General features: G+C 38.4%; 1 protein-coding gene across 5 annotated transcripts in view; it reads left to right on the top strand.

The window, feature by feature from the left end:
- The window catches only part of nalcn (sodium leak channel, non-selective), a 79589-nt gene that overhangs the window by 2357 nt on the left and 49744 nt on the right, over positions 1 to 27488 (top strand). The window contains exons 2-12 of one of the 5 annotated variants that reach the window (XM_042426742.1): positions 901 to 970; positions 1174 to 1235; positions 1956 to 2096; positions 2198 to 2380; positions 4531 to 4614; positions 4732 to 4871; positions 4989 to 5117; positions 13822 to 13973; positions 15864 to 16006; positions 16313 to 16417; positions 20775 to 20861. In XM_042426742.1, the coding sequence (XP_042282676.1) occupies positions 1194 to 1235; positions 1956 to 2096; positions 2198 to 2380; positions 4531 to 4614; positions 4732 to 4871; positions 4989 to 5117; positions 13822 to 13973; positions 15864 to 16006; positions 16313 to 16417; positions 20775 to 20861 (1206 nt within the window). In that variant the 5' untranslated portion in view covers positions 901 to 970; positions 1174 to 1193. Of the gene's footprint in view, positions 1 to 852; positions 971 to 1173; positions 1236 to 1955; positions 2097 to 2197; positions 2381 to 4530; positions 4615 to 4731; positions 4872 to 4988; positions 5118 to 13821; positions 13974 to 15863; positions 16007 to 16312; positions 16418 to 20774; positions 20862 to 27488 lie in introns of those variants that run through there. The other 4 variants (XM_042426741.1, XM_042426744.1, XM_042426740.1 and 1 more) reach the window with 4 other exon arrangements.

Below are 27488 nucleotides of genomic sequence, written 5' to 3'. Positions count from 1 at the left end.
TTAGACCCTGTAATTTTGTTTTCACTCTTCCTCACGTCTCCATCTGCATATGTTAAGTGTAGCAATTACACTTGGAAATTGCTTCTAACTACATGGGGTTTATAGGATGGACAGTTTCTTTTCTTGGCAAGAGCATAAAAAGAAACAAGGGTGATATGGTTACATTGTTCTATCTGCATTACTGTCCTTTGTATCCTTCTCATGCTTAGATTTTTAATCTTTGTTACTTATGTAAAAAGTTTTTGCACTATTCAGCTTTGTTCAAGTTGGAACTTTTTCTCAAAGATTCTTTATTCTATTCGTACTGTCAGTTAAGGGAATTTTGTTTTATTCACAAAACACTTTTTCTTCCGCTCTGCCTTTTTATTTTTATGTTAATGGTACTAAAGTGAGGAGAGCAATCAACAAATTGAATCTATAATTTACCGTCATCATCATGGTGATACCCTGACTACCTCAGCATTATTTTAACAATATTTCAATGCTGTCTTGCGTAAAGGATTGGTTCACCCAAATTACAAAAAACTATACCTCTAGTATCTAACCATGCAGATAGTCTTGGATTTATTTCCTAAGGTTTTGAAATATCCATCTCTGAGATTTATGCTACCATCCCAAAACGGGTTAATATGGTTGTGCTGCTTGACTGAATAAAAAGTGGCAACAGTTTTCATGAGAACTTTCCACCATAACAATAGTCCTTATTAAAACTGATAGCCAGTGTGTGTTTCATGTAATTTAGGTGAACTAACCCTTTAATTATTTTATAGATACATGTTCTGAAGCTGCACCTCTCTGTACTCGTGAATGTGCCCTCTCACTCCTCTTTACTGCTCTTATGACTGCTACCAGCCGCAGGACCTCCAGGCCTTTAGGACTTTCTCCTTTTTACATCTCTAGTCTCTCTCTCTGGTTGGTCTCTCCACCCCTCTGTGACCTGGGGATGAACGCACCAATGAGGAGCCTCACAGTGAGTCCCCTGGTCCTCCTCCACCCCATCTTCTTCTTTCACAACACCTCAGTCACTCACTCACTCACAGAGTGTGTTGCATATATGCCTTGATGTCAGACGTGGTGGGCATTCCTGTCTCTATGAGCGTACTGTAGATGTGGGTAGTGTACTGTACACCATATAAGCCATGATGTTGACTAACTGTTGTGTGTTATTTACAGGGTATGCCTGATCGCATGTTATGTGCAGTGCTGGAGCAATTTCAGCTTTACTTTTCCCTTTGGTATGTGCGCTTTGTCTCCATTCAAAGTCATTTCTTCTTGTGTTCTTATGTTGAAACGGCCTGTACACTTTTCTTTTCCAGCATACACACATGCACACGAACACACACACAAACATGGACATGCACAGGTAACACCGACTCGCACTTCCTCACATTGTACTGTAGGTTGTACAGCTTAATCTGCTGGCGCCTTGGTGTTCAATATGATGAAGATCATGTATGATTTTGTCAAATGGTAAGTTACTGGAGCTGTTCCAATGTGAATACACTCGTCCTGTGTTCCATGTGTGCTACGTTGTGTATCACGGTGGCCATTCAACAATGCAACACGTTGAATTTTAAAGAACACACCCCTTTTCTTTTCTGGCAATTCAAGTCAGGGTGGTTTACTTTGCAGAAAACACATCACAGTATACTTAAGATTAATGCTATATGTTAGATCCAGAAGCCACTATTGATGCACAATTTAATCTATAACACGTCAGAAATAAATGGAAAAGTCATTTTACAGTCTATTCACGTATTGGTACACCTAAGTGTTGTACCGTTATTTATTATTTGAGAAGTCTACTGATATTTTTAATGTCAGTTACTGTTAATGTGGCCATGGAGTTACAAAAAGTGGTAGTACCACTGCCCAGACTTGGATGCAGCCAGGGTGTTCTCCTGTTGCTCATTTAGCTTTGGTCACTGTGTGGTCTGCCTCCCTCTCTCTGTCAGATCCACTCTCTGTATAGCACGGCAAGCCCCAGCATGCTGAAGAGGAAACAGAGCTCACGGGTCGAGGCCCAGCCCATGACCGACTTTGGGCCAGATGAGACCCTCGCAGACAGCGCTGACATCTTCTGGATCAACAAACCAGTGAGTGTCCTGCTCTGTCATCTCTATTTCTGTATTTCTCTTGTAAATTTGTATTAAAAATATGGCAAAATATTATGGAACCCGTTCTCGTTCTTCTCCAGTGGGTGCACACTCTGCTGCGAGCCTGTGCTATCATCAGTGTCATCTCTGTGTGTATGAACACCCCCAAGACATTTGAGCATTACCCTCCGCTGCAGTATGTCACATTCACACTGGACACGCTGCTCATGTTTCTCTACACCGCCGAGATGATCGCCAAGATGCACATCAGAGGAATCATCAAGGTAGCGACTAACAAGGTCCTCGTTAATTTTTGACAGAATTGTCACATGAAGCACATTACAAAAATCAAGTTACAACATGATTTAAAAAAAAAAAGATTCTCATTATTTGCCAATGTTCCATGCTGTCACAAACAACATCTTTCTAACTTAATTCTTTCATTTCAGCATGTAGTATTTTCTGTGTTACAGTTTTATGTTTTATTTTGTGTGTTATTTTTCTTCCCACCTTTGTGTTTGTGTGTTAGGAAGATATCTCAAAAAGTCAAGAATTAATTTGAATCAAACCTCGCGTAAGGGTTATGGGGCATAGCACTGATTAGCTTTTTTTATTTCACTTTTCGTGCCAAAAGGGCACTAACTAATTAACTCACAGAAAACCATCAAAGATGAAATGCCCGTCGGCCTAAAACCTAAAATTAAGTAAGTGGAAGATTGGCAAGCCCTAACAGCCACTGAACAAATAAAAGACCTGATTGACAACATGTTGTTGCCATAATCAGCTAAAATGCTTAGAATTGGCTTTAATACCATACTAAGCATACCATGTTTAGTTTCAGCTACAGTCATTAAAAATCACCTCTCCTGAAGTGATTGTGTTGTAGTGGTCAATGGAAGAAACTAATAACTATTGCAAAAACATGTGTTCTACATGTGGATCTTGTATTGACTAGCTTGTGCATCTTGACTTGTCAAAACATGGTCTTTTTTGAAATACAGAGTACTGGTAAAATCATTATTTCTGTTGTAACTTCACTGGTTAATGAGTCAGATCTTTCTCCCAAACAAGTGATTGAGTGGTGTAGAAAACAAAAAAGATAATTCAACATAGTGATTTTTTTCTTCAAATTTGACCAAAGGAGTCTCATCGAGTACATTTCATTTTCTTTTGTCTGTCCATCATCTCAGTCGATAATAGTCAGAAGTGTGGCCTTTTTGTGCTGCCTCGGATTTTAATCACCCTTCAAATTCAAACCCACCAGTTGCATTGAGCTGTAAATTCAGATGAATCAACACAATTCATATCCAAGGTAGACAGATAATGTCTATAGAAGCAGACAGCTGGCTGATGAAAGGCCCATAATTACTGCCATAAAAAGTGTGGACAGCTTAATTGGTAAATCAAGGATAACAAGCAGGGATGCACTGGAGGACACAGAATTAGAATCACCAGTGCAAGAAAACAGCATAAAAACTGAAACATTTCTTCTTTTTTTTAATCCCTCTTTTAGTTCTTGAAAGCAGATAAAACCAGTCTTTGTCTGTAAAATGGGAAGGTATTTTTTTGTTCATCTTCCTTGGATGTGACGTATGAATGACACATAAATGATGTTTCATACATTTTAACGTCTAGGTTTCTAAGTTTAAAGTAATTTCTATTTTAACATCTGCCAAAGTGGTTTCAGTAAGGTTATTGATTGGCACTTGGAAGTTGTATTTTGTAGCTACAGTAGTTGTTGAAAGTGCGTGCACTTAACAAATGATCCACATAGTGTGGCAAAGTAATTGCATGCTTTTGTTCTTGTCAGTGTGTCATCAAACATGGTTCTTATCTGTAGAGTGTTTCAGAACACACCCTCCCATTTGCAGCCTTTCTTCCTGTGGAAGACTGACCCCTTAAGAGCTTCTTACAGACTCTCTCTCTCTGTAAGTGGTAATTAAGTATGCCCATTTTTGCTGGCCCCATGACATTTCGGTTTGTTCACACTTCAGGGGCTTAATCATTTTTTGTCTTATCGTGTTGAAAACAGAGTTGTTTGAATATTGCGGTGAGTCTGTCAACATGGGCACAGTCATTTCTGATGTTTGTTGTTTTCCTTGAAAATTGCTACACTATTACTTTTTCACACAAAGGCTTCCTCTCACAAAAAAAGCTTTCTCTGTCTGAAGATGATGGTTGGCAATTGTTGATATGGACAATTTTCAGAATTATAAGACTAGCATTATAAATGCCTTTAAACATCACAGGATGCTTATTAGTTGGTGGAATACATCAGCTTTCTTTAACAAAATGGCTGTGAATAATGATGATTTTTATGTTCAGTATAGTTTATTTACTCATTCATGTTCACAGTTCTTGCTCTTGTTCTATTTTATAATTCCTTTCCCCTTTTTTCCCTTTTTGTCTCCCTCTTATCTCCCTCTCTGCACAGGGTGATAACTCCTATGTGAAGGATCGCTGGTGTATGTTTGATGGATTCATGGTGTTTTTCATCTGGGTGTCCCTGGTGCTGCAGGTATATTGCAACATTCAAGTTTTTCTGCAATTACAGTACATTGTTTTCCTGAAAGTGTACAGACTGAAGACATTGTAGTAGCTGTTATTTACTCCTTAACTATTCACTTTGTTTTAGGTGTTTGAAATAGCAGAGCTTGTGGATCAGATGTCTCCATGGGGAATGTTAAGAATCCCCCGAGCACTCATTATGATCCGGGCCTTCAGGATCTACTTCCGCTTCGAGCTTCCTCGCTCCCGCATCACCAATATTCTGAAGTATAATACTGTAGTAATTGAGCATTTCCCTAAAAAGGGTTTCCATAATTAATGGATGATTGTGCATATACAAATTTAACAATCAGATATGTCTTCCTTCACTCTTCTTCTTTGCAGGCGATCTGGGGAACAGATCTGGAGTGTTTCTATCTTTCTGCTGTTCTTTCTCCTGCTTTATGGAATTCTGGGTGTTCAAATGTTCGGAACGTTCAACCATCACTGTGTGACTAATGATACACAGAAAGGGTAAAAACTCATTTATTTGCAACTATAACAGCACATGACTTTTTTGTTGTTTCCACAGATCACCATCTCTGTTCAAATAACCGTTTTACCGCACTGTTATACTGTCATTGTTGTAGTGAATGTCTGTAATGGAAGTCCTCAGGGAAGTGACACATTTTATGTTTACTATAGCAATAACAAAGGTTAGTATGAAATAGTTTTAAGAAGCTAGAGGACATACATCTTTGTTATTACAGTATATCTGACTAGGGACTATGCTGAGTGTACATCTAAACTGACATGAATGAACATGCATCATGCCAGACATATTATCTGTGCATTACAGGCTATTAAAGCCAATCTTATGTAATTCACCAGCAAGTACATTTGGTCTAAACATAAATAGCCTATGAATACAGCTTCTGAATAATAAGGAATATACTGTAGGCTTCCTCATCAGTCTTAATGAGTTTTCCAGCAGGCTGTGAGCTCACAAGTTTATATTACTTGTGAGTTTAGCAATTTGGTTAGGAAAGGTGTCGAGGCTTTGTTTTTCAGTCTGCCTGTGTGAAGCAAAGCACAGCACAGTCTACACTACAAAATCTGAAATAAAAAACCCAAATACATAGATGGGTAAATAATTCAGTAGATTGGGACTTAAATACAATCAACTGTTTACTGCTTTGGGGATTTCTGTCTCAATTTTTTCTTATTTTTGTATCGTGTGTGTCTTATTTTTTCTTCATCTCTATAAACAGATATCTGCATATGAATGCAGAATCTGTAGGCAATGGAGCAAGATTTTGGTACTGGAAGCGTTCTGATTTCCTTTTGTAGTCCGTTTGTAGTCTGAGTTGTATTGATCAATCATGTTTGAGTGGGCTTTGGTTGTATGCAGGTAAACAGTCTGTGTGGAGAGCAAAAGAGGTGGAATGCATTGGCCAAAATGCAATCTTGGAACTCAGCAGCTATTGTCTGGCAATTATTTATCTTTTTATTAGCTTTTTTTAAAAAAAGATCTACATTCAAATGCATATATCTGTTTATAGAGATTAGCCAAAATGTTGTCTGGACCGTCTCAAGTGGCTAATTGGTCTGCAAACAATGACTGGTGTATGGAAGAGAAAGTCTTGGCCTGGATATCCATTATCAGGATATCTGCGGGCTACACTGGAAGCCCTGAAATATTTGCCGTTGCCCCCAGAGGCTAAATTGTGTCAGACAGATAGCTGATGGGTTCTGAGATTGATTTTTTTTCTTAGCTTGCAAACATTTTTTTCTCAGGCTTTTATTGGACTCATCTGTGACACTAAGTTAACAGTTGCACTGGTTAACATGCAGTGAATTACACCGTATATTATTTGACAGATGAAATCCATTCTTTAGCAAAACATGATACAGCCAGATCCATTTAATGACGAATAAGTGTACTGGTGTGTTGTTTATAGCAGTTATAGTGCTCACCTTCAAATTCCAGTCAAAGATTGAGCGTTAACAAAGGTAGAGCTTCTGTTCCGTTGTCCTTTCTACAAAATAACTGTTATGAGAATAACTTATGCAATATTTTTGTAAACATTGATGATAAGAGATGTGGTGAGCGGTTGAATATCCAATGCCAAACTAACTTCACTTTGGTGCTTGACCCTACCTTAACAGCTGTTAAGAGAATGCATCTTTGTCCTTCATTAAGAACAACAAGCTTCCCCTATGCAATACCATGCTTGTACATTTAAAATGAAAGGTTGGTGGTAGAGCTGATGTTATTTTAACTTCACTGCAGAACTTGTCTGACAGTGGTACCAGCACCCTGTACAGTAAATTGGTCATACATCCCTAGTTAACAGTGACTGTCTGACCTGCCAGTATTTACCCATGTGGAGAAAAGTTAAAAATGTTGTTCTGTTTACTTCCCGCATTGCGACATCCTGCTATAGTTAATTACCACAAAGAAGACCAGTGATGGGTCCGCCTGATAAGTCGTTGACTGTCACCTGCTGAGCTGAGTCTGACAGATTCTGGCAGGATCTCATTTCATCAACAAGAACAACACAGTGTGACCATCTAGCCTCACACATTAAATTGGCTTTTTTATGTGGTGCAGCACTTCTGCAAATATTTTTTTTCTTACCATAAAGGTAATATTTCTGAGATTTTATGTAATAAAAATGTAATTATATATTACAATCTAGGGAAGACATTTTGGTTACCAGTATTGAGAGGACTGGCCAGCTCTGCAATAACTCATGGTTTCCTGGTTGCTCTATTCTGCCATTAGAAGTGCTCTGCCACCCAGCTGGTGCTGTGTTTTTCTTTGTGCACTGTGGTGCTTTTAAAGTTGAAGCCATCTATTGCCACATTTGTCATTTTTAAAATCACTCTGAAGCCTTCCACACAAAGAAACTGTTGTTTTCTTCTATGAGCATCTGACTGTGTGCATCTTTTGTAAAGTTGTATTTTGAGCATTTTGAAAGAGACATCAAACCTTCACAGTTGTAAGGGTTGCTTTTCCTCCTGCACAAACTTTATCATGTAACAATATGTTCTCAAGAAAGTATTTTAGAGCATAGTAGTGGGATGCAATGGGTGTTGGATTCAATAGTTAGTTTATCATGGGAACAGCCATTTAAATTGCTGTTTCACACATTGCAGAAAACTTGATGGATGAAGATAAATTTTGTGAGTTCATTCTGATTAATTGATTGAGTGTGCAAATGGCTTTTCATTGATCCACCTGATGCACTATAGCATTGAAGCGTTTGGTTCAGTAAAATCAGTGAGACATTCATCTGAAATGTACCCTGCTCCAGCTATATCTGGATCTGACATGGAAAAATCGCTATTGCTGATTTGTTTATGCTGCAGAATGTTTAAAGTGGGTGTAACTGAAGATGAGATCCAGCTTGATGAAAGACATAATGGATATACACGTAGAAAATGCCTCTTGTATAAAAAGGTGAATAAAGACTTCTTTTGTCTAAAATCCTCATCGGAGCTCAAGCAAAAAACTCAATTTCTTTCCAGTTTTATATGACATTGCCGTTGCACAGGCTAAACAGATTGTGAACCTAAATTCCTCTGCTATCCATGGAAATGATGTATAGTCTAACCCGTCCTGTCTAGTGGTGTGTGGTGGTCTGGCTCCAGCTGGGACACTCTCTGATCTGGTGTCTCTTGAAACAACTGTTGTGTGGCTTCCCTCTGCTTCTGTAGGCTGTACTCCCCATCCTACAGCAGGTATAGTGAACAGCTTCTTGGTTAGAGCAGCAGCAGAGCATTAGACACTGCCCTGTTCAACTCCTTTGACTGCAGATCACTGGACCCTGGTTTGGAACAGAAGTAATGACAGGCGCTGATCTCAACGCTTTTGAGGTGCATATGTTCAGGATTGTATTGGCTGATCCTCTTTTCTCTATGTTGATTTACTGCCCACCCAGCCCAAATAATGGCTTTCTAACTGATTTTGCCAAATTTTTATCTTCTGTGGTTGTTAAACTTGAGTTATGATTGTTGGTGATTTCAAAATACATGTTGATGATGTATCAGATAAGTTTGCTGCTGAGCTTTTGAGCACAACTCAGTCTTTGAATTTAACACAACATATACCAGGGCCAACACACAATCATGGTCGTATTCTTGATTTCAGTTTTACTTTTGGTCTGAACCTTAATGCTCTATGCATTGAGAACATATTTGTGTCTGACCATAAGTGTATTATTTTTGATGCTGTATTTAATGCTGACATCCATTCTATCAAGTGCACAAATGGTTCTCGCACTCTATCTTTGTAGACGTTAGTAAGGATTTGACCTTCGCTGTCCTGACCGACTTAGTCTGCTCCTTTAACAAACTCTCTTTGTCAACCTTTGATTTGGTCACTCCTTTTGAAAACAAATTGATTTGTACTGTCAACTCATCCCTTTGGATGACCAATAACATAAGTTATCTAGAAAGAGAGTGCAGAAAGGTAGAGCGTAGGTGGAAAAGCACTAAGCTGGAGGTTTACTTTACTTATATGAAGGAACTACTGTCATCTTTTAATCAAAAGGTGAAAGAGGCAAGAACTGCCTATTTCTCCAACCTGATTCACTGTAATAAGAAAAATCCTAGAGCTTTGTTCAGCACAGTTGATAGATTGGTGAACCCTGCCCCTCCCCCTACTCTTTTCAAATGATGACTGTGAAATGTTTTTTATCATCCTTTGTAGATAAGGTCACTGACATAAGGTCTTCAATATTGCCTGTCTGTACCTCTGGGGTTGACTGTCTAGCTCATGTTTCTCTATTGAGTCAGTTTAGCCCAATTTCTTAGGAAGAACTCACAGCCACTGTCTCCCAAATACATCCCTTCTTTAGTCCTCTTGACATTGTTCCAACCTCTCTTCTTAAAGATGTTTTTGACTCCTTAGGCCCAATCATACTCTCTATTGTGGATAGCTCCCTTAGCTCTGGCTATGTGCCTGATTGCTTTAAACATGCTATTATTCAGCCACAAAAATCAAACCTTGACCCATCACTTCCAAATAACTATAGACCTATATCCAAACTTCCTTTCATTTCTCCTTTCTTTGAGAAAGTAGTTTGTAAGCAACACCTACATACCTTGGTCAACAATGATATCTTTAATAAGTTCTAGTCTGGTTTTCGTCTGAGGCACAGTACTGAAACTGCTCCTTGTAGGGTTTCAAATGACATCCTAATGCATGCTGATGCTGGGGAATGTTCAGTTCTGTTGCTGCTTGACCTGAGTTCAGCCTTTGACACTATTGACCACTGTATTTCAGCAATAGGTGGGTATAACTGGCACTGCCCTTGACTGGTTTGCTTCCTATTTGTCAGACAGAAGTTTTTCTGTGGCTATTGATGATTATGTCTCCTCATCTGCTCTTTTGACCTGTGGTGTGCTCTAGGGTTCAAACATTGGTCCTATTCTGTTCTTCCTGTACATGCTTCCCCTTGGTTTCTTAATTAGTCAGTTTATTTTTATCATTGTTATTCAGGCGATACACAGCTGTACCTCTCTTTCAAACCGAATGACCTTCGTAAGCTCTCTACCTTGCAAGACTGCTTAACTGCTATCACAGACTGGATGTCATATAACTCCAGCTTAATGGACAAAACAGAAATCCTTCCTATAGGTCCTGAAAGCATTTTATGATAAAATACAGCAATGTATTGGTCCTTTAGCAGCAAACGTTAAGCGAGTCTCAAAGAACCTAGGAGTCTTCTTTGACCAACACATGAATTTTGAGTTGCATGTAAAGAAAGTGGCCCAATCCTGTTTCTGTCAAGTAAGAAACATTGCCAAAATCAAATCTGTATTATCCTTTCAAGATCTGGGAAAAATCATTCATGTTTTTGTCTCCTCCCTTCTTGATTGCTACAATGCACTGTTCACCACCCTGAGTCGCTCCTCTTTGTCTCGGCTCCAGCTGGTCCAAAATGCGGCAGCTAGACTTTTAACTAAGAGACGATGTAGGTCACACATTACACAAGTGTTGACCACTCTACATTGGTTCGACTGCAGAATTGATTTTAAAATTCTCTTAATCACCTATAAAACACTTCATGGGCTGGCTCCACTTAACATTTCTGAATTATTGTATCCCCTGACTACAGTGGGATCACCAAGATCCCTCAGGTCTTCTGACCAAGGCCTTCTGGCTGTCCCGGAATCTAGGCTAAAAACGAAGGGTGACCAAGCTTTTGCAGTTGTAGCTAGTTGTAGCCACTCTCTGAAACTGTCTTCCCTTAGCTATAAAAACAGTGAGTCAGTGGATATTTTTAAAAACTCATTTGTTTCGTAAGCACTTTGTTTTGTAATGTATATTTGCCTTCTGTGCAGTTTTAATGCCTTTATATTATTATTCTCTGGTTTTATTTTTATTTTTCTTCAATGTTTTTATTGTACAGCACCATGTAACTCTTGTTTTGAAAGGTGCTTTATAAATAAAATGTACTTACTTACTTACACTCTTAGAGTAATACAACCACTCTGTAGTTTAGCTATTGTTTTTCTAAGACAGTAATTCATCAGGTACATACACAGTGTATTTACTATTACTGTTTCTTGTTTATTACTAACTGTTTGATCAATAATGCATCACTGCAAACTGCAGTGCAAATCCAAACCTGTTTCTGATTGGTATACGATAATAGAAATTTACATACATTCATTTTGAACATATCTCATAGTAAACACTTCATTGTGTTTTAAACACCATGACAGCTTCATAGTTTAACATTCAATTTAATTTGTTTTGAGTTAATATGTACATCTCATTCTCATAATTATCTCCTTACTGCTGCCTCTCTGTAGGCATTTCTCAATCTGCGTTCTTGTGTACTTGTGAAATGTCATCAGTCGCTGTCAAAGTACTGTTCCATTTTCAAAGTCCACTCCACATCCAGCCAAGTACAGTCCAAATGCCCTGATGTGTACTTGCTCTTCCTGTTTTATCGAGGTTACATGTGGGAGCTGACTTGTGTGGGCTTGGGACAGCCAAGTTAAAAGCTGTTGTAATATTCGTTGTAGGACTGTTAATATGTCACTTTATTAAGTTGTAATATTCTTTCATGCGAGAAAGTAACCATTTAGATTTCCAATATATGGTCAGTTTATCCAAATAATGCCTATTTGGAAATTGCTCTGATGTTTTTGTAATGATAATTTTCTCTACTGTCTCAGAATTGTCCCAGACACCGTATCTTTGTGTCCCAGGTGCTATTTTTATTGTCCTCGAGACAACAGGACATCCTTAATTTCAAGTGCTGTGTGCAGTGTGTGCACGTGTTGTTTTACAAATACAATATGTATTTAAACACATCCGTGAGGGTTCCTTTGTGTTCATCATTCAGTTGAGGGTGATGATAATATGATACAGAGAATAGGAATGCTTGTGGAGACAAAAAATGGGGGAAGTGACCATCATGGTTAAAGCCCCTGCAGCAAGAGCTAACATTAATTATAATAATTAAAATTTCCTACGTTGTCCAGCCATTGTATTAAGCTCATTCAGCTCAGCAGCTGCCCATCTATCTCCGTGTACTGATTTGTGCCTAAGCACCCCAGGGACACTGCATATATTGACCATTAGTTGCAGGAAAGAAAGCACAGGATATTTTCACATTTATAGTTCTGATGTCCCTCTGTAACATCAATCCAAAAGTGGCGTGGCAGCTGTGTATCTAATTTGTTTGCTGCTGTGCTCCTTTTCCTAAATCCCTCATATGCTTCTAATGGGGTATTTTAAAAATATGTCACAAAAGGACTGATGTGTCTAATCTCTATCTGTCCAAATGCCCTTGACACAAAGTCAAAGCTCTCTAGCTTTTCACACACAAGGGATTTGATGGAAATTGGGGAAAATAGCAGGGGAGACATTTTCTGATATGGGTATTAGATGAAAATGGTTTTGGATTTGTGAACAAAGTAGGGTCTCCTTTTCTGGATGTCAGGATTTCTGCAATTGACCTCATCACTATTTGACCCCATGGCATGAATATCATGCATGCATTTGTGCAGTATAAATGAGATGTACTTAACTGGAGGACGACATTTGTGTTTTGTAGATTTCTTGAAAGCTACATTGTGAGGGTTATACGATAGTATTGTGTGTGCATGTGTGAAGTTATTAGATATTCTGAACCAATTAATAAAATAGACACATTTTACACAAAGGGTGTAAGACGCTTACTCCAATTATTTTAATGAGTCATATATGAAAAATGTCATGAAAATGAGAAAAATGAAAAATCTGATATTTTGATGGAAAGGAATAAGAGCACTTTAGAAAAGAGTATTGATACTGTAGCGTGTTTCGTCATGTGCTCAATAGAATAGCAATGATTGTGTTTCTGTAGCGTGTGTGACAAGAGATAGTTGTTGAGGTGGGCAGAGGTTGTTGACAGGACCTCACATGTCCAATCATGCAAAGCTTCACAAATTAATTTTGGTTGAATTGAATTGCAGACTCTGATCATTAATAATATCTTATCACAGAACTGTTTGGTTTTTCATTTGACTCACAAAATGATTAATATCATGGTATTAGTGGACATTTGGTCTCTCATTTGGGCCTCCATCTATCTCCCCTTTGTCATCAAGAAAAGGGATTTTTCTTTGATAAGACACAGTGGTATTATTCAGCCCAGTATAATTAGCTTTATCGGGATTCACCACTATGCCTCTGATTGCCCTTTGTGATAGTGCAATAAATTATCCCTTCTGATCCTGTACCCCTTAATAAACAATTTGGATGAATGTCTGGGCAGCCAATTTGAAGGCATTCATTTTCATTAGAGAAATCAAGCCGCTCCTGGAATAACACCTGTGGCTAAAAGACAGGGAAATGGGGAGGAGGGGCAGTGTGTGTATGTACTCTGTATGTGTCAGGCAACATTCATTGTTTATGTGTGCATCTCATGCTTGTGTTGTTGTAAAGGCACCCTGCTACTACTTTTTGAAAACTGACTGTACCTCCATGAATGTTATCATTCAGTACATTTATTATTAATAACATTTGAATCAGTAACTGGCCAGCTATTTATTTGACCCCACACATACACTCCCTGATGTACATAGTGCACTTTTAAAATAAATACAATAAGCCTCAACCTTTACATTTACTTATATTACAATATATATATTTCCTTTTTTTAGTTGTTAATTCCAAGTACCACATGTTGCATATTATTTAATTCATGTTTTTTTTTTCTCTTTTGGTCAGTAATGTGTCATGGAACAGCTTGGCCATCCCAGACACTCATTGTTCCCCCGATGGGGAGGGCTACCAGTGTCCTCATGGCTTCAAATGCATGGACCTTGAAGAACTGGGTCTCAGCCGACAGGAACTTGGTTACAGTGGCTTCAATGAACTAGGTATAAGCCATACCCATAAACAATGCACTCAAACATATTACACACAAGCATAAGTATTTAAAAAGGTACATTTACAATGACCATATTTTGAATGTAATTTAGTCCAGTCTGTGCCACCTATATGAAAAGGAAAGTAACGGTGGCTGCAGTGTAGACCTCCATGACCTCCATGACATGTTGATGTACTCCATCTATAGGCAAGGACAGTAATTGTATATGATTGTAAGTGTGTATATGTGAGATTTTAGGTAATATTTTATATTTCACTGTTAGAGGAATTACCTGTGGACAGGTGAATATATAAATTTTTGATACTTAGACGCACTTGTTAACACATGCCTGGAAAAGCTTAAAGTCATTTATTTTACAGCATCAAGCTGAACTGAATGAAAACAGTGACTCCAAAAATGACAAAAACAGTTGTAGAAGACACAAATGCAAGAATACACTAGCTGCTGCTCATCTTTAAATCTACGTTCTGTTTGTGAAATGTGGAAGAATGACCCTGTGTGATAACGTGAGAATGAAAGTGCTGTATATACCAGCTTTGGTGTGAAGCTGTGCCATTCAGCAGCATCCTGCATTCTTATCAGCTGAATGGTGCTCACATTCAGTGTCAGTACACAGTGCAGAGCCCCTAATCTTTATATAGCCGTGAAGGAGAGTGTGAGCTTCACAGTTAACAGTAATTTAGAAATTATAGACTGGGATATGGCAGATTCGATGCAATGTACAGCCTACAGGTCAGGTATTGATCTATGAACACACTTTATAAATGTTCATGTAACTTGTAATGTGAAGCTTAAATGCATCATATACAAACCTTTATTTTATTATTTTGGCCTTTATTTTTAAGAAATATTTCTTAGGAAGATGTTTTACAACAATGCTACTCATCTCGCACAGGGGTGCTTGTAGTACCAAAAACCTTACATTTGACAAACTCAACAAACAGCTTCTCTAAATATAAACACAGTTGGTCACAATGATTCACAGACTTACTGACAGTTTGAGTACAGTACTTGTCTGTACCAAAGATTACCCACTGATCTGTCTATCTATCTAAAGAATGAGACATTCACAAAAATACAGTAACTTTGGGATCTAGCACTGAATCACGGAGGCCCTGATTCAGAACTGTTAAGATAATAAGCTTAAAACAGTGATGTAAAGTGCTTAATAGTTGAACTGGTAGATTCAGTCAATTACACTTGACAACTGCTGTCAGTTGCTGGTCACCTGTCATAAAATGATCTGATGCAGTGAGCAATATTTTTTATCTAAGGAAAGACTCCCTAATCTGGTTGTGTTCTTAAATAGCAAAAGGAAACAGTCCACTCTCAGTCTTTTCAAAAATTAGAATAGTATGGAGTGGTGTTTCTTTCCCGATTTCAACCTCTTTGACCAAGGGATAATAGTACAGACAGTTCATTTGCAGAGAGCACATTAACAAGAAAACAAACAAAGTTTCATTTTGTAGTTTGGCCCACTCACAAATTTATGTTAATTAGCCACATCTGACCAAAGTTGGCGGTGACAGTGACAAAGACATGCATTACAGATCATTTGTATAGATTAATGAGTCTGCCAAACAGTTTGAATTCTAAGTTTTTTCATTATAAAGAAGGGAACTATGAGGATACCAGCTGTCTGTATTTTTCATCCTGCAAGCTGTCAGAATGTACATTAATTATAGATGGAAAGAGAAACTCGAGGTATTGTCTTTTTGAAAGGCTTAGTCTGAGGGGAGCCATGGTAATTGATATGAGGCTCACAGGCATCACTGTGTTAAGCAAAGAACTGATACTAACACTTGTTTCTTCTTTGTTTCAATCTCTATTTTTCATCTGACTGTACATTTCTCTGACTCTTGTGTCTCTCTTTGTTTAGGTACAAGTATCTTTACTGTGTATGAGGCTGCCTCACAAGAGGGTTGGGTGTTCCTCATGTACAGAGCCATTGACAGTTTCCCTCGCTGGCGCTCCTACTTCTACTTTATAACTCTCATTTTCTTCTTGGCATGGCTTGTCAAGGTTAGAGCCAGTGTTTGTCTTTCTGCACTTTATCATAATGCTTTCAGCTCCCATGGCATGGCAGCAGGGGATAGTTGAACACCAATAGGTTTTGGTTAATTGACATCATCTTATCTTTCACCTTACAGACATAACGATTTCACCTTGTTAGTAGAATGTTTTCTGGCTAATGAGAGAATGTATGTCATGTCCGGAATAGTAAAAAGAAGCAAAGAGATGGACCTGCATTCAGTCATTTACTTTTAATTAACACTTTTCTCTCCCACCGCCTCTGTTTCACAATCTCTCTATCTTGCTTTTTTACAGAATGTGTTCATTGCAGTCATCATTGAGACATTTGCTGAGATCAGAGTGCAATTTCAGCAGATGTGGGGCTCAAGAAGTAGTACCACCTCTACTGCTACAACACAGGTAGAACTATCACACTCAGGCGCACACAGACATACAAGCTGAAAAAGTGTGACAAGACAGCTATGTGGTGCCTTAATCTGAAGTGATTATCAACGTTGCTTGTCCCTGTTCTTGCAAATAAGTCTAGCAGGTTCTAGGTAGGCATAGGGCTCATCCAAGATTGTGCCTTTTCACTGAATCTGTTCGTGTTTTTCAGTGACAGAATCCCATGGTGCAGCCAAATGATAGAGTGTCTGCTTTGGTGACTTCAGGATTGTATCTCTGTCTTTTGATGATTGCTTAGTTCTGTTGGCTTCATCATACTATTACCACCAACATGCACCAGGCAGGTTCATTGCTGAGTTTGAAACAGTTGGGATGAAAGTCAGCATCTCCAAGTTTGAGGCCAATGTATTCTGCCTGTAAATGGTGGTTTGTCCTCCTTTATTTGGGAGCAGGTTACAGACTTAGGTGAAGGAATTCGAGTATCACAGGGTTTTCTTCACAAGTAAGGGTAAGAACGAATGACACTGACAAGCAGATTGGTGCCGCAACACCAGACTGTTGTGGTGAAAAACAAGCTCAGCCAGAAGGTTAAGCTCTTGATTTAACAGTCAGTGTCTGTTCCAGCCACTCTTAAAGATCATGAACTCTGTGTAGTGACTCAAAATACCAAAACCGATCGAAAATATGTGATTGAAGATACAAGTTGGCAATATTAGTTTATGTTAAAGGATGTCTGGGATCACCTTCAAGGACAAGGTGAGGAGCATTTGAGGTTGTTTGGGCATCTGATCAGGATGCCTCCAGGATGCATGCATTTGGAGGTAGTTTGGGCATGTCTAACTGGAAGAAGACCCTGGGACAGACCCAGAACATACTACAGGGATTATCCCTTCAGGATTTAATCAACTTTCTTAAGAAATTACTTCTATCTCAGACAATTTTTAGCACATCAGAGGTGTCTAGGAAGGTTTTGATGACAATAAGCTTATTAAAAGATTTTTAGACAAAAAAACGAATAATTTTAGGGCTTGAGTTTGTGCGTATGCAGAGGAGAACACCAAAATTTTAAACTCATAAAGGACTGATTTGGGTAAGTGAAAAAAACTGAGTTTTTGGAGTTTCATTCTATAAATACCCACAGATATCTCACAAACATTCAGTCCAGACAGCACATATTTATTTTAGTGATTAGCATTGACTTGACATGTTTTCACGTTTGAACATTTAGCTCTTCTGCAAATGTCCCTTTAGGTATGAGAGAGAGTTGTGACTCTGATCTCAATTAATTCTTATTTTCATGTGACAATCATTTGATTGCCTCTTGCACACATAGAATAGAGTTATCTGAAATTTCCACAGAGGGATGGGAAGTGGGTTTGAAGCAGGGAAAATCAAGAGAAAGAGAGAGAAAGTATTTTGCAAAAAGTATGATTACATTACAGTTGAAAACTGGAAAGATAATGAAGCAGGAAATCAGAGATGTTATTTGTTTCAGAGCCTAATGTCTTTAGAATTCACAAAGATATATAACATTATAGTATAAGTCATTGTGTGTATATATAACAGTAGCCAATTAAAACACTGATAAATACAACAATAAATTTGGTGGATGGATACATGTTTCTGCATTTATTTCTGTTATTTCTTTTCTACATGTATTTTGCAGATGTTTTGTTGATTGAAAAGAAAAGCTACCCTTGGTCTGACATTGAAGCCTACCAGAAGTTTGGATTGTATTTGTAAAGAATCCAAATTCCCCTTTAAGCATTTAACATCTTCAATTGTAATAGAGTTGGCGGGGTTAGGGTTATTCCCTCTCAGTGTTTGAAAGATTACATCTTGGAAAGTCATGAAACTAAAACTTGTATTACTCCAGTCATGAAGGAACCCAGGCTCATGCCACTGGCATGCATATACAGCTATGACCTTGAAAACAATTAGTCTTTCTTGCCATTATCAAAAATAATCGTCATGCCCCTATCTTTATCGTAGATGGGGGGAAACTAATTAGCTGTGGTATAACACTTAACTGTCAGTCACAGAGGCTGAAACAATATGTTCCCTTCCTCACTTTCCCTAGAGAGGAAGGCTGGTATAAGTTGGCCCTGGGAGAAACAACCCATGCCACACTCCCCAGTTATTTGACTTTGCTCTGCTGTCTCCAGATTATTCAGGCTTTTAAAATAGATTAGGCTGTAAAGCCTAAGTATCTTGATAAAATGACAATGGATAAATCCACTTTTGTTTCATCGATCCAGTTTTTTGTCCTGAAGTTTGATTGATGACACTGAAGTCTACTTGGCTTGTCTGTGGTTGAATGATATCAGCTCTCTGTGTTTGACATCTTGGTTGTAGATAATGTTCTCCTCGCCATGTTATATTAAAAACAAGGTTATAAAAACTATGGATTGGGGACCATGGTCTTGCTAGGATGTGACCAAATGTGACACTGATGTGAGAGGCTTAAGACAAAGCTGAAACAGAGTGGGAGAAAGTTATGTAATTAAATAGTATAGTGACAAATAAAGCACAGTGGTTGAAGGATTTCTTCATGTAAGAGGCAAGCAGCTGCTCTTTGTATTGGCTGTGTGATGGAACTGGTGTTTTTTTTTTTTTTTCAAACTTCACCAACCTTCCAATGGCAATTGATTCTCAGAATTGTGTTGTATGTCATCCCCACCATTCCAGAAACAACTAATGTTACACAGTGGTTTAACCCACTATCTAGTGCATTGAGAAATGCCAAGTGAATGTAGGTGACATTCATAAAGCAAAGTTGTTTTCCATGTTTTGTGGAATTTTACCAGCCCATTTGTTATATAGACTGTCAATTGCATAATTTTGCAGAACCTGTATTACATGGAGTTAAAATGGCAATGTCTGATAATATCAGCTTACGACAACCACTGAATGGTTATATTGTTAAGATGAGGGAATACTGGTTATGGCAAAAAACTATGATTAAGACATGGTTAAGAACAGTTTTATCATGTCAGAAACAATGCCATTTTAAGCTCATTTGGGGCTACACCAAGGTAAGGTAACTAACTGACATTGACATTTGGTGAAGTTAACTCTTAATCTTCGGATCAACATCAAACATGTGAATTGGATGTAAAGTTTCTCCTGCAGAGGGAGACAGGGTTGATCTTCATTTGTGCCATCAGGAGCTGGCTATTCGTAAATTCAAGCTTAGCCTAGTTATAGCGGAAGTGTTTACTAAGTGGAGATTTATGTATCACTAAATTAAATCTAGTTTTACCACACAAACTAGTTCTTACATAGAGTTTAGTTACTAAATATTTGCTCTTACCAACTGCCAGGTGTAACCGTTGCATAAGCTAGCTGAATTTTAACCAGCTGACAAACTAACATTAGCTTGCTAATATATGACCTCTTTGGATTGAAGAGTAAAAAAGGTATCAAGGAATAGGGTTGACATATGTGACCTAGCACTTAACATTACATTTTAATGCAAACATTTGATTTCTTAATATATATTTCCTTCTCACTATAAACTGCATAAATACTGTTAAGCAGTAAGTAAGTCGTACGTACATTCACAAAGGACTGTCAGTGAAGTTTTATTATATCTTTTGGCCCCTAAACCTGTTGAGTGACTTCATGTTTACATAGTTGGTTGCTTCTTATTGGAAGGAGCTACAGATGTTTCTTAGCAATTGATTTACACATTACTAAAGTGTTTACTAGATGTTTTAATGGAAGAGGTTTTAACGGTGCAACTAGACACTAAGAATTTAAGAGAGACGTGGCACACAAACTTTGATGGATTTACAGTTAGCTGGTGCAACCCAATCATGGTTACCCTTCTTTCTGAATACTAGGCCAACCAGCCTGTGTTTCTCATATGTAAGAATTTACCGTTTTTGAATTCAGTCAAGCTGCTAGAAAGCCTCTTCATAACAATCTGAATTCATAGCCCTTTTATGGCCACAGCCTTGTTCTTGCAACATCTGTAACACTGCTTGGTCCAGTACACAGGAGTGGAAGGGCCCGCAAGATAATGCTTATGATTGAGTTGTTGTGTTGATGATTTAGAGGGATGGTTGATACTCATCAATGAGCAAGCTGTCTGGTGTGTTATTGGTGTTATTACTGTTGGTTTATTTTTATTTCTAGTGTTAGGTCCTTAGGCCTACAGACTGTATTTAGTAGCTACCATGCTGTCTTGTGTGGCCATGAATCTGTGTTTGTGATGCCTTCAGCTTTTTTTGTGGCCACAGATGTTTCATGAAGATGTAGCCAAAGGGTAGATGTGTGTGTTTGAATTTTGTCCAGTGCTTTTTTAATGTGTGTGTGTGTTTTTTTTTTTTGTGTGTGCTGCCCCTCATGTGCTGTCCTTGTGCCACAGATGTTCCACGAAGACGCTGCTGGGGGATGGCAGCTTGTAGCTGTGGATGTCAACAAACCACATGGCCGTGCGCCTGCCTGCCTCCAGGTAAACACGCTACACAATTAATATGCTGCTGATGTTGCTAGTGTAAAATGTCTCTCTGTCACTCACACACATGCATAATTCTATGAAAAATGTTTATGACACTTTAACATGCATCTTTTCTGCTTCTCTGATAAATTACTTGAAATACAGAAGCTGAGCTGTGTGCCTGTGTGTATACAGTGTGCATGTGTGTGCTGAACCATTCTTATTTAAATTTCTCTATTGATGTTCAAATGGTTTGTATTAATAGAGAATCAGTAATCCTCATCCATTTAACAAGTGCCACGGATGCACACAGTATCACCTCATTGTTTTCACATTTGTCTGTATCTTCAATGGCTGTGTCAAATGACTAAATGATGGGATTTTAAATGAGGGGAGGCTCAGGTTTGATGTGTAGAGTTGCACTAATGATGTTGCTCCAGTGATAAATGAGTTTTAAATGACGTCTACATGATGGACGCCACTGTTGCCTCGTGGTCGGTGTGATCCAAATGGTTGGGCTTTAAAGATAAGCTGAAAGCAGCGGGTGTTGCTTACAGCTGGCCCACTGTTGATAGCGGTGTGGTGTAAAAGGCTGGGCTCTTGCTGTGAGAGACTGCCAATGGAGTCTACAGCTACGAGAGGGATGATAGCTGTCAACAATGCTGTCATGAAGAAAATAATGCTCCAAAGCTAAGCTTGAAGAAGGCTCACACACAAACAGAGTGAGAAAGAGAGCACAATTAAAAATAGAGAAATGGGGTAGTGGAGAGGGAAAGAAATGAGAGAGAAAAGAGAGAATGTGAAATATGCAGTATTCCCTTTAATGCATTATGTCCCCCAGAGCCTCATCATCAGTTGGAGGAAAGATTTAGATAGAGGGATAACCAGAGGGATAAACACGGCTGACTTCCCTCTGAGCCCTGTGCTCTATTATATGGAACACCCAGACTGCTTCATCTGCCTCATTCGCTCACACCAAAATAGCTATTATTGTCATCTTGTGCCAACAAGAAGACCACTTCTGACAGAAGAATAAAGGGTTAACAGATTAACAGAGAGAGGCATTAGGCCATGTTCAGACCAACAATAGCACTGCGTCAAAAAACACAGTTTCCATTTCAATGAGACTCCTGCTTTGGCACAAGGGGGTTCCCAATGCTGAGGGCTCCCATGAAACAACACAGGACCATCTTGTGAAAAAAAGTGGAACCGGGCTGTACTTTTGTCGCAATATGACATCATTCAGCAACGTACTGTGATTGCTAATCAAATACATTCAAGCACACATTGTTGGTGGATAATTTTGTAACATAACTGGCATAATTCTGCTGTTTACCTCATAGTAGTCGAGTAGAAGAAATGATTGCCGTCATTAAAACTTTCCAGAGTTATAAAATCTTCTAAAAAAACACTGCAGCGTTTTGCTGTCCGATAGACCGTAAAACTTATTGATGATCTGATCTGATTTCTCATCTCATCTTCTCACTGGTACTGTAGCAACATGTCCACAGCAATGCAGACCCATTCTTTTTTTTTTCTTTTCTTTTTTTTTTTTTACATAGTACTATTTAAAGTCTCATCGCCTTAAGGATACAGGCTTGCGCAGGGCCGACTTCTTGTGAGACAGACCAAGTTGCAGTGTTTTAGTGGGTCAGAGTGCATAACAGCTCACACCTCCATCACATGGACCGTTACAGCTCTGGGCAATGGCCCAGTAAATGTAATAGATGTCTCCTGTCAAAGAGAGCTTGACACATGAAAAGCACTGTAGAAGAAAAATTTGTAAAGGAATAATCAACTTATAATTCTTTCTTCATAGTAATAATATTGAAGTATACTGTATAACATAGTGAAAGGTTCAAAGTGGGAGAGAGGTAGGTAAATGAAAAAACACATCATTAAGATTACTATCAAGATTACAGATTAAAAGATTATTTTTTGGCATTTTTGCCTTTATTTGACAGTCATTAGTGAAGAGGCAGACAGGAAACAAGGGGAGAGAGATGGGCATGACATGCAACAAAGGTCCCTGGCTAGAATCAAATCAGGGACGTTGCAGTTATGTGGCATGCACAGTAACCATTCAGCTACTGTAGAACTCTGTGGATTCTACAAATTCACTCTAAAAGTAGAATATTGGCATTAGATGATTAAAAATTACCCAAAGTTCAATGCCAGTGTTACATGTACTCATTTACATTACATTTATTCATTTGGCAGGTGCTTTTGTCCAAAGCTATGTACAAATGAGGGTACAATCCAAGCTACAGTAGATCAAGGAGAAGCCTTTGATAATAAGTGCCTTTACACTCATTTAAGACTCACTGTTATACCTGACACAAGTGCCACAAGGCTTGCAGGTGCGTTGAGTAACATGTCACTTTTTTTCGAGAATCGAGAGATAGGGAGAAAAAGAGCGTATTAGGTGAGTGAGTACTCTCAGAAGACGTAGGTCCTCAAGCTATTTTTGAAGACAGAAAGATTCTGCTGACCGAATCAAGTTTGGTAACTTGTTCCACCATCGAGGGACTGTACAGGAGAAGAGTCTGGATTGAGAGTTCCTGCCTTGCAGTGACCATAGGACTAGTTGCCATTCAGTTGCATATCATAGTGAATGAGAGGGCGCATAAACCTGAATGAGGGAGCTCAGGTGTGTGGGTGCTGTGCTATGCTGTGCTAGTGGCCACTCTGTGGGTGAGCATTAGTGACTTGAACTTAATGGGAGCAGCAACAGGGAGCTAGTGGAGAGCAATGAAAAGTGGAGTGACATGAACTGTTTTTGGCTGGTTGAAGACCAGATGTGCTGCCGCATTTCGGACATTCGATTCGATAGTCAAGGTGGGAGATGACCACTGCTTGTACAAGAAGTTGATCGACATACTCAGTCAGATCCAGTTTGAGATATCACTGAGGCAGACTGTGATCTGCACTGAGACAGCTGGTTCATCTGGTGGGAATAAAGCTGGGTGTCATCAGCATAGCAGTGGTAAAAAACAAACAAACATATGAGTGCTGAATGTTTGCATTGATTGTAAATTGTCTTCAGTAAAATTGTCCATTATGAACATAATTCTGAGAGACAGGGATAATTCTGCTCATAGTGATCTTCATTTGTCCCATCTGGTTACACTTCCTTTCTGAATACCAGTCTGGTCTAGCAGACAGCCTGTATTTGTCTTGTTACAGACGAGCGCCTGAGAGAGCCTGTTCACCACAAGTGCGTGAATGCATATATGGCAATGATGAAAGGTTGGACCAACCACAGATCTATAAGGATGATTTAATCCAATTATTTTACATATTTCTTTCTCTCCTGATCAATTATGTAGATGATCAATGAAATGGTTTATCATATATTACTGATCTTCATTATCCACCACAGCAGCTTAGATTCATATCCCCTTTAAAAATCCTTCAAAGTGATCTTATTGATTATATGACATCACCCAAAGGATTGCTCAATTATATGCTCTTGCAGTTATGTCAGTGACAATAAATTCCAAAGAGGTTTTCACAACAAAAAAACCCAACATGCATATATTACATATAGATTGTTGTGAGTATTCACTGTAAACAGAGGCAACTTACTACAGTAGCTAAATATAGGAACAGTGTATATTACAATGTATTTGAGTACCATAGTGAAAATTATTTTTTTTATAATTATTTGGAACAGACTGAACATACAAATGGACACCAAAGTACTGAAATTATGCTGCAAACATGGTAAATATTTTTCACTTTTGAAAAATATTGGAATCCATTATATACAGTACATATATTAAAGCTGACCACAACCACTAGTCTCTGTTTAAGGTTTTCCAGCCATCTTTCAAGCTGACAGAGGATGAGTATTTTGCACTACAGTTCTGATTGGGGTTGAAATGCCACATTAAAGTGCTTTAGTTGTTATCTAAATTTCTGCCTACTTGAGCATTCAAAGTGTCAAGCGTGAAGCAAATAATCATCAAGTAGTGTAAAAGTTGAATAACAATGAGAGTGACTTTGACATACATCATACAGTGGTTAATTTCAAAAGTCATCCATTGTTTGTAGTTGTCAATCACACACTGACAGCATTTTGTGGCATGTCAAACCATCAAACTACTCTGAAAATGTTTTGATTTTCTGATGGTGTCAGGAAACCGCCAGATCTAACCCAGCTGTTCCATTCAAACCACAAAGGCCTGATCATAGATCACAGAGAAGAATTATAAGTAAGGCAATGTTTTATGTTTTTACAGATTTTCAATTTGGAAAAGGTCCATGTTGTCTCAGATACACACTTTGTAAACACAAAATGTTTACCACTAGTGACTCGAGAATAAAGTGATTGTAACTGTGTTGCGACTGTGTTGAATTAAAGCATGACAAGGACAAGCTCTGAATATGCTTTGACTAATAGCTACTGGAGAGAACAATTAAGAGAAAGCAAGAGTCCCTCCACCTCATTAAAAAAACATTGAAACTTGAGAACATTTGTGCTGCAGATGGTTGTTTTATAATCTGAATTTCCACACATAATTTTGCATTATTAATTTTTATGTGTTGTTTATATTCTAAATAAATACTCATTTACCTATTTTAAATCAAAAAAGAAAATAATGAAAAATGAGTGGTACTACTTTGTCCAATGATAAGGAAATGAACATACAAGTACCATTCAGTCACTGTAAAATGACTTAAAGGAAATGACACAGTACATGGAAAAGGGCCAGATCATGGTTTCACTAACTAGAGTACCACTACACATGTACATAATCTGAGGATTAATCTAATAATATGTTATGGTGGAGAGTAGTGTGCACCTGTTATGTATGTGTTTTGACAGAATGGGTAATATTGTAATTTTTTTCCAATAATTTCTGTTGTTCGATGCTGTAATAGAGAAGGCCTATCATACCGCAGCTGTATCATTTGATTAATGATGGATATCCCCTTTTCTCTTCTGTCTAAAACATTGCCAAACACCCTATTTCATTGCTTGAGCAGTGCTAGCTGAGTAGACAGGTAGAGTGAAGACAGGCAGTGAAGATTCAGCCTGCAGGGCCATCTGCGAGTGCTGAGGAAGTGAAGTGTGAGTTTCTGTTCTGCTCTGCCTGGCTCCAGAGTAATTGGCCGTCAAATGATTAAAATGTTTCAGGGCTGGCAAGTGGGTGCTATCTACAGACAGGCGGCCTGTGTGTGTCCTCCTGTTTCTCAGCTGCTAGCTCACCCATACCTGTCGGATTGTCTTTTAAACCACCTGTATGTGTCCGGTCATGCCTCTGTGTGTCTGACTGTCACCCCGTTGATCTGCCCGTTGATGTCTGTCCATTTGTGCGTGCGTGTGTGTGTGTCAGTCTGGGTCCGTCTGGGTCCAAGGGGCTGCAGCAGTTGGAGATAACACATAATTGATTAACCACCTGCTCTTTTTGGAGACAGAGAGGAAACAGCAGCTTCCCCCTCCTGAGGGGCTACGAACCGAAATAGCCCTGCAAACTGAGAGCCTCGCCGCATTCCTCCTCCGTTCTGACAGTTGTTTTTCAGTGTTTTTATTAATCTTACAGTGACAATCCTTAACATAGTCTTTATTTGGATATTCATCTGTCACTGTAAGCCATTATTGTTATGTCTTTGACCTCCATTTCCCTATAATTACTTGTCAGTGAGTATGGACAGCACTGTAACAACTTTATGATATTCTATAAAATTTTCCCTGGACAGTGTTTTCTTGCTGAGCTGCTTTGGAGGGATAGTAAAACAAAAGGGAAATTTCATACTAATAAGATTGTAACATATAACAGATTGTACTGTAATGGGGATGCTGTATTTTGTCCCCTGTCTCTCTTACATCAAAATCACATTAGGAAGAGATGTCTACTAAAAATTATTTAATTGTTTTTAAGTGTTGTTTTAAGACAGACAAGCAGCTTTGAAACTGTATGACAGCGTCACTTACAAATTCTTTTGATTCTTTGAAACAGTTGTCACGTTTCTATTGATTTGATATTCAAAGCCACCTTTTCATCGAATGCAAAATTCCAGATTAATATTTTCCGACATGTTTCCCTGTAGTTTAGTATGAAATATATTTTTCATGTTTGGAAGCAGGTTTAAATGCATGGAAGTGTCAGTGGCTTTTGGTGAAATTGCCTGCATGTGCCAGCTGGAGTTAAAGTTCAAGTACATTCATTAATGTCAAAATGTTTTGGGCTACATTTAGGTTAATGTAGCAGCCTGGTTCTTTCCCTACAGACCTGGTCTACTAATTAGCCCCCAGTGCTCAACCATACCATAATTACACTGCAGATTGGAGCTTTGGCTGTTATAAGCAAAAATAGAGGGTGACATTCTATACAAGTGTACACAAATGGATTTAAAAATTGAAAATCTAAAGCTGCAATTGCAGAAAAACATTTATGCTTATTATGTAAATACATAGAATAACCCTAGATACAAATTAAGGAACTAAAGTCTGTTAGAGGATAATTAAAAAAAGCTCTAAAATGACCACTATGGAAAGGAATGATAAATGTTACCTACTTCCAATAATCCAGGGGGATCCTGTGATTAATTTAGTATCGCCTTTTTGGCGATGAGCAGCTGATGTTGCTCATTCCCGCTGTTGCAGCCCTCTGTCTGCAAAGTTAAATACAAAGT

This window comes from Thunnus maccoyii, chromosome 11 (genome assembly GCF_910596095.1).
Source record: "Thunnus maccoyii chromosome 11, fThuMac1.1, whole genome shotgun sequence".
Classification (NCBI taxonomy): Eukaryota; Metazoa; Chordata; class Actinopteri; order Scombriformes; family Scombridae; genus Thunnus; species Thunnus maccoyii.
The sequence above is the reverse complement of the archived record's forward strand: the minus strand, read 5'-3'. Positions and strand labels throughout refer to the sequence as shown.